At 37.5% G+C, this 8494-nt stretch overlaps 1 protein-coding gene across 1 annotated transcript; it reads right to left on the minus strand.

Annotated features, from left to right (window-relative positions):
* Nucleotides 1-7154: 7154 nt before the first annotated feature.
* Nucleotides 7155-8099, minus strand: LOC121172383 (olfactory receptor 10W1). The gene has a single exon (XM_041004246.1). The coding sequence runs from the start codon at nt 8097-8099 to the stop codon at nt 7155-7157; it is 945 nt and encodes a 314-aa protein (XP_040860180.1).
* Nucleotides 8100-8494: the final 395 nt, after the last annotated feature.

Genomic DNA, 8494 nt, shown 5'->3' on the forward strand with positions numbered 1-8494 from the left:
TTTGTTCATGACGAGCTTACGGAAAGAACACTGGTAAAGGGCAGAAGACCTGAGCTTTGTTAGCTGTTCTGGGGATGCTAGGTGTATACTGCTGAGCAACTGACCAATGCTCCCCTTCAAGTGTTCATAAAAGTGGATAATGATAACTGCTCTAACAGCTCTTCAGTCCAAAATTCAAGATTGACAGTATTTCCATCTTTCCAAATAGAAAATGGTGCTTTCTTTCATGAAGAAAGAAAAATAAGGACCAAACTAACCAAAGAATGAAGTCTTTTGATAGTCTCTGCCCACCTGGACAGTTGCTTCATTCCGTCTCCCATCTAAACATTTCCTTAAAAACAGGAGTGTTTTGTTGAAGTGTTCCTGCTGTTGGTCATGTCTGGAGTGTCCCAAGCTGCCTACATCTATCTGACTTCCATTCACTGGGCAAAATGAGATAAGCTTCATGTTACGCAGCAATAGCCAGAGAGAAAATGAATCAGTACAGCATACCTCCGTGATATTCAGCTGATGATAAGATTCCTTATTCTCAAGACTCACTTCTTAAAATTTTGTAATGGAGTGGAGTACTGTCAGAAAATGTCTTTCGGAAGAGGCACACTATAGAAATACTGATTTTCAAGCCCTGAAGGGGAAGGTTTGACTCAGTGATACAAAATAGATTGTGATATATATTCAGAGTCCAGACTTGTCTGATTAGTAAATTTTTTTAATGTCCTTTATGAATTCTTTTGTAAAGTTAGCGGATTCCCTAAAGAGGAGTTTTCTAATGAGTCCCCTTAGATTGAACACAAATAGAGAAACTATTAACAAAAATTCCAGAGTCAGGCTAATGCAAAGATAAGGGGAATTCTTCTGCAGGGTCATTGTGGATAATGGCTGTCTGGGGATTGCAGGCGGCTCTCCCCATACTTCCTATATCCAGCAGGAACTTACTGATGTGTTTGTTCCAGTGAGTGTTGTAGAAAAGAGACATCACTGCCACTGGAGTTCATAGAAAACGAGTAATATCTAACACCAGCGTACTGCTCTGGGAACATGAGCACCGTGACATATAGAAGCTGATGAGACAAGGAAACACAGAATAATTCATTTCATTTTTAACAATAAATTTTATTATATGTGGTTAAGGTACACACATGATATGTTGAAATATGCAGAGATGCACAGCAGCTAGTATAGCAACACAAGTTAAGATTCCATTGTTTTACCCAGTTACCTACCTCTTTTTCTATAGCAAGAGAAGGTTGAATCTATTTGTGTAACAAAAAGTGAAAAACAGCATACTGTAAGACAGGATATCTTAAGTTCCATTTGTCTATGATTTGTTAATTTATGTCTGTAGCTCCAAGCCTTTTTCTGAACTTTTCATCCACATATATGCATGTATAAACATATATATATATACATTTGTATATATATACACGTATACTCAAATGCAATATATCCAAAATACGATTCTTCCTTTTCTGTACTTCATCTAATCTCCTCTCTAAATTTTCCTATTTTCATAAATCATATCTCATCATTCTTCTTCTTTAAAACCATTTTGGAATTATTCATTATTCCTCTGTTTCTCTTGCACCCCATATCTAGTTGACATAAAATATTACTAGATTTTTCTTTAAAATATCAGCAAATCCAGAATATGTTTACTGATATGTTATCATATTTGTGGATGCCTAAAAGGATTTCTCCTTCCTTCTAAAATGGTGTTATCTCGGGCAGAGTGCTTCATTTAAAATGCAAGTCTGATACCTTGTGTGGATTTGCATCTTGCTTAGCGTAAGATTAGAGTTCTGATCATGGCCTATATCTTCTTCCATAAACGTAGTTTTGTGTGATTTCCAGTCTCCCACCACACCGTCCACTGGCTGCCTCAAGCGGTGCACCCTGCTGCTGTTCCACGGAGAGCAATGGGGCACAGGGCTTGTGATCACATGCGTGGACCCAGTGCCCTTCATCTTTGGATACACCTCTTACTAGAGTTGCTTCCTTGAAGAATTATTTAATCTCCCTGTGGGTGAGTTCCATAGTCTGTAAGTTTGGCATGATATGTTACTCCTTTCCTAAGGTAAATATCAGTAGTTGCTAGTTACCATCATCATTTTTATTACAATTATCAGCACTCTCATCATTATCCCCTTTGTTATTAGTATCACTATCTTCAGTTGCTATAACTCATCATCATATCAATTTCACTACCATCACCATTGCTACAACAATTATAACTGTTATATCATCATCAACATGATCATCTGTCAACCTATCAGAATATCGCCATTTTCACTTCCTTCCTTCCCTTTCTCCTCCTCTTCTGTCTCATGGAACTTGGCACATGTAATTAGAACTTCAGGCATTTACAATTGCTCTTTGCTCTGACTGTGATGTTCTTCTGGTAGGCTGTCTACAGCCTTGCTTTTGCACAGCCTTCAGCTCCTTGTATCACCCAAGATGGCCTCTTATGCAACTTTGTAAAATTGCACACTTGTTGCTCTCGATCCTGTTTGTTTATGTTCCTGTTTATATCATATAGTAGTCACTGACATGCTTTTGTCTTGTTATTTGTTTTCTTTTCTAATCCTGGACTTTTGGTTGTTTTATTGCATATTTACAGAATCTACAACAAGGTTGCATTTAAGAGGTACATAGCACTTGTACAAAATATTTATTAGATTTGCTTGCAAATCCTTTTTGTCTCTTTGCCTCTTTCATATTTTTAATAGCTCCACGTCTCTGGCTACATCCTGAGTGTTTGCTAAATCATGGCCTCAATTTTTAGTTGCTCATTTAAGGTAACTTTGTCAACTGTTTCTGCTATCTATTATGATCTTTAAAAGATGGCATTGAAAAGTTTCAAATTTCCATGTTTTTTACCAGACCTTTTTCATATTGATCTAGTTCTAATTCACAGTAGCAATTTTTGTTTCTAGACTCCTTTTTTGGCATCATAGGATCTGAATTATAAGTTAGTTATATTTACAACCACTTTCATTTGATTAAAATATTCATGTTTCTGTGTTTAATTTTCTTGTTTTCAATTAAGAAATAAGTCTCTTATTACAATGAATTTATCACATATTGTGTCCTTGTTCTTCTGCCTATTTGAAGCAAGAATTTGGTTGTTTATGTGTGTGTGCTATAATTTTTATTAAGCTTATTTCTTATTCTCTCATTCTGTGTTTCTCGATTCCACAGTACAGGGGTATATATTTATGAATCATGATCTCTATTCTGATGAATATACTGGTTAGAAAGACCCAAGCCACTAGATGACTTAATTATTGTTGATGTCAATGTTTTGTTTTCCAAACTAAAGTTATTGTTTCTGGATGCATACTTTTTATGCTCAGAGAGTTCCATGAAGATCTTGACTTTGCGCATGTAAACTTGTTCCAGAACTCCAGGACTAACGTTGATAACTGATCATTTCCAAATGCGGTGCCAACAATTCTTCCCATCATGTATGGGCCATTACTGTCATCAAAAGAAGCAGGTTATGTGATCGTTTCAAGGACACACTCATCGGGGACTTGGGATAAGCTCTCATTTTCAGTCTAGAATCACGACTCATAGAAGCAGGTTTGTAATGGATCAAAGAATAATGAAATCCAAAGCAGACAGAGAAGAACTTAGTCAGATCCAAGACTAAATGAAGCTATCTAGAGAGTTTATTCAAGTTCCCAGCTGAATACAGCTGCGTAAGTCACCTTGGAAGCTGAAAAATCAGGTAGTTGACTCTAGCCAAATAAATTATCATGAGAATGAATAAATGATGGTTTTAAAGCATAGAATTTTGGAATCATTTGCACCCAATGGAGCTTCCATTTGCAAATGAAAGTGAAAAAATAAGACGTTCCCAAGCAAATGAAAATGGAAAGCATTTGCACCATCCAGCATGCCTTACAAAAATGATACTTAAAGATGTGCTACACACAGGAACAGAGAAAGATAACTCACGTCATGAAAGAAGCTGATAGCAGAAAGTCTTCTAAAATAGTACAGAGGAAGTTGGAAACAAGCTAACAGGATATTGACGGGAAAATGACAGGACCAAATCAGTGCTTATCAATAAAGCCTTGAATGTAAACGCACTGAACTAAATGAAGACACATCCATGTTGGCTACAGGAAGCACACTTCGCCAACAAAAATGTACACACGGTGAAAGTGAAAGGAGGAAAAAAAGACACTATACAAATGGAAGTAATAAACAAGGAGGAGAAACTCTCTTAATATCAAACAAAATAGACAAACACTATTACAAAGAAACAAAAGAGCATTATGTAGAGATTAAGCGATTGACTTAACAGGAAGATGTGATTTTAGTGATCCAGTATTACTGGATCTAAAGGGAGACATACATGCCCCAATACAATCATAATTGGACACTTCAACACCCCATTTTCATGAAAATGGACAGATCAACTAGACAAAACATCACAATGGTAAAACAGAGCTAATCAACACAATTGGCCAAATGTTTCTAATTGATATAGACAGACCATTTCATCACACAGGCTCAGGATATGCAGTTCTTTAATCAGTGTGTGTAACAGTCTCTTGGTTAGATCATATGGTAGGCCATAAAACAAATCGCAATAAATCCAAACAGTTTGCAACAACCAATAACTCATATATGTCACTTTAGGTCACTGGCAGAGAAATCCCAGCATGTAAAATGGTGTTTGAGCTTAAATCTACATCCACAGCAATGAATTTTCACTGTTTTTGAAGACATTAAGGTCATTAAAAAAACACAGATATGTTTAAAAATACATATTTTTCCTATTCTTTTAAATATGTTCTGAGGAATATTTCATTTAAAATTATTCTGCTTTTTCCTTATAAAAGACATCGCAAACACAAGTAGTGATATCTCATCTTAAATCATTTTCATTTTTTTAAAAAAGATTTATTTATTTTTATTGAAAAGTCAGATATACAGAGAGGAGGAGAGGCAGAGAGGAAGATCTTCCATCATAAGATACAGAATTCACTTCTCTCTGATGATCTCAGCAGTAAACTCCAGGAGTTCAGGTTATTTCAAAGTGCTCCCCAACTTTCTCCTACTTATATCCCCAAAATAATCTTCGTGATGACAACAACCATAATTTGTCCCATGTGTGTAGGGCTTGTAAGAAGGCATTAATTTATTTAATCCTTAGCTGATTCTATTAGGCAAATGCATTGTAATCTCCATTTGGCTACAATTGCAACTGAAGTACAGAGTGTTGAAGTAGAGAGAGTTTAACTTTTGCTTTCTGAAATGGATACCAAGAGACACAGCAAGGTGTAAATAAGATGATTTGGCTCCAAGGCCCATGGTATTCCACAAAAGGTTTCTATAAGCAGGAAATAGATTAACCAAATGATTCAGTTGAACACTATATTAAACTTTAAGAAAAGGCAAGGATGACTTGAGCATTCACAATGGGGAAGGGGGTTAAGATGTAAGAGGCAGCAGGAGAGACCTAGAACGCTAGTGATTTCACATTAGAAATGAGGCACGCATCCCTCTTAACCATGCACACATCATCGGAAATAAAACAAATTTATTATTTAATAAAGAAAAAAAGATGTGGCACAGAAGACAGTGAACTGTATCTTAAAGTGATTTTGAAGAATGTCTTTGGAATTCTGTATCTGATGAAAATTTTTTTTTGAAATTCACAATTCTAAAAGGAAAAAAAATTACAAAATTTCTTTAAGGCTTCTCACTGTTTAAAACAAGTACAACTTATCTGTTACAGAATTTACAAATAAAATAGAATACAATGAAAGTAGTTAAACCCCTGTGGACCTAATTTTTGCTGTAATATCATAAGAATTCATGTAAGATATTAGAAGAATGCAATCACAAAATAAAGCTCAATACAGAACTAAAAACGGGAGATAAAAATATGCTAACATTTAAAGAACGAGACTAGGAATGAAGAAATAAGAAGAGACAAGTTTTTAAAACACATTATGTAAATATTTATAAATATAGAAACATACCCACACATTACAGACACACATTCCAGTTAAACCAGATAAAAATTAGAAAATATTTTCTTGACATAGGAGATGCATAGATATTAAAGGAGAGAACAATTGATTTACTATAAATACCGCTAATAAAAAAGAATACAGTTTTTAAGATTATACAAAATACAGTTTTGGGTCAGGGATATTGGCAATAATGAAAAAGAGTTTGACTAATGGCAAAAAGTGTGGCAATTACTAGCAGCAATAGTTTATATATAATCAAGAAACTTCAAAATTCAAGAAATAGAAATATGTGCATTCTCATAACAGTAAATATTTACTGTCAGCTATCACTATGAACTAAAACTTAAGCTGAATAACACGCCTTTGTGCAATCGTTGTTTAACTAGTATTCTGTTAGGGTTAAATTGGGTTGTTAATGTCTTTTCACTTTTAATTATAGTGCTCTAATCCACAGCTTTTCTCCTGGTTGTTCTCCATACCTTGTTAAGGCTCCAGAACCTTCTCTGACTTGCCCTGTGCCCCTTAGAGGGTGATTTCTGCGGACTGAATTGCCTAGTCTCCCTGGAGATACTGGTTCCCGCTGAGTTTGTCCAATGGACACAGGGCAAGAGACTGGAAGGCTAAATGAGGAGAGATTGACCTATGCATTCCCCTGCACTCTCCTTGCGCAGCAATAGCTCTGTCAAACTCTGCTTTCCCCCCGCTGCAATCACCATTCATCCCCAGTGATTTCTCACACATTTTTAGCTCGTACTGATTTCCAATAATAACATATCCTTTTGTCTTTTACATTTAGAAGTGACATTGATGTCCTGTTATTGTTAGAGTGTAAGTACGCCTATCCCTTCACTACATTTGTTTTCCAGTTACAGTCTATTCAATGGCCATGTCTCTCCAGTCAATCACGGATACTTAGATACAGTCTTAAACTGCCATTGTATGCCACTGTATGCCTATTTCTGTATTTATTTTCTACAAAGGAAATTATTGAATAAATAAGTGGAAATATGATAACTGTCTTTGACACATAGAGAACTGATATCAGACAATTTATTTTTTAAAAGATAATTTTAAAGTCAATTGGAATAAATCCTAGTTGCGCAGGGATTTGTATGAGTTGAAATCAAACTCTTGCCTGGTAGATTTTATCCTCCCCCTAGCCTAGCTGCTCATGGAGGGACACTTCCTGGTAAGAACTCTCCCTAGAGCCCCTTTCATGTCAGTGTTTCTCAGCGTGTAGATTAGGGGGTTGAGCAGCGGGGTTCCCAGTGTGTACACCAGTGAAATGAACTGATCTTGCTTGGGATGGTAGTTAGAGACCGGACGCAGATACATGAAGGCACAACAGCCATATTGCAGCACCACCACAGTGAGGTGGGAGGAGCAAGTAGAGAAGGCCCGGTAACGGCCAGCAGTTGAGTGCATGTTGAGCACAGCAGCAAGGATGCAAGTGTAAGAGGCAGCAATGAGGAGAAAAGGCACAGCGATGGCGAACGTGGCTGCCACCAGCACCGACTGCTCATGGAGGTGGCTGCTGGTACAAACAAGACGCATCACGGGTGGTACATCACAAAAGAAGTGCTCAATGCCCCGAGCCTGGCAGAATGGCAGAGAGAATATGAAGGCCACCAACTGTAAGGACAGGAACAAACCAATGACCACAGAAGCCACAACCAAACGGACACAGAAAGTGACGGTCGTGATGAGAGGGTACTGCAAAGGGTGGCAAATGGCAATGTACCGATCAAGGGCCATGGCAGCCAAGAGCAGGCAATCAGCACTGCCAAGGCCAATGAAGAAAATCATCTGAGTGGCACAGCCCAGGAAGGTGATGGTCCTCTCTGTCTGAAGAGTGTTGGCCAGAATATGGGGCACCACCACAGCAGTGTAGCATAGTTCTATCCATGAGAGGCTGCCCAGGAAATAGTACATGGGCACGTGCAGGCAGGATTCTATCTGGACAGACACTATAATGAGTACATTCCCAGCGACAATGAACACATAAATCAGGCCGATTCCAAAGAAGGACAAGAAACGCAGCTCTGGACAGGAAGGATAAGCCAGGAACACGAATTCCCTCAACACGGAACAATTTTCACAGGTCATGGAGCTAATATTTTTCTCTGTACAAAGTTACAAGGACAGAAGGCAGAATCAGACTGGTGATATATAAAGTTACACCCTCTGAGATGTGACTCTTATATAATTAAGGCTAAGATTAGACTTAAGAAAGATCAAAGCTTATTATTTTTAAAAGAAGTCAAAATCAAAGCATATTATTTAAAGTTACATAGGGAAAGGATTGGCTTTATGGCACAGCGGATATAAACCACAGCTTGTGTCTGCTGTATCCCACATTGGAATGCTGGTTGGAATCACAGCACCTCTGTTGTGACCCAATTCCTCACTAATGCATCCTGATGGGCAGTGGGTGATAATTCAAAGCCATCATTGAGTTCCAGACTCTCAACTCCAACCTGGTCGATTCTGGCCCAGCCTGA

This window comes from Ochotona curzoniae, unplaced genomic scaffold, assembly GCF_017591425.1.
Source record: "Ochotona curzoniae isolate NIBS_2020 unplaced genomic scaffold, NIBS_Ocur_1.0 scaffold_3171, whole genome shotgun sequence".
NCBI lineage: Eukaryota > Metazoa > Chordata > Mammalia > Lagomorpha > Ochotonidae > Ochotona > Ochotona curzoniae.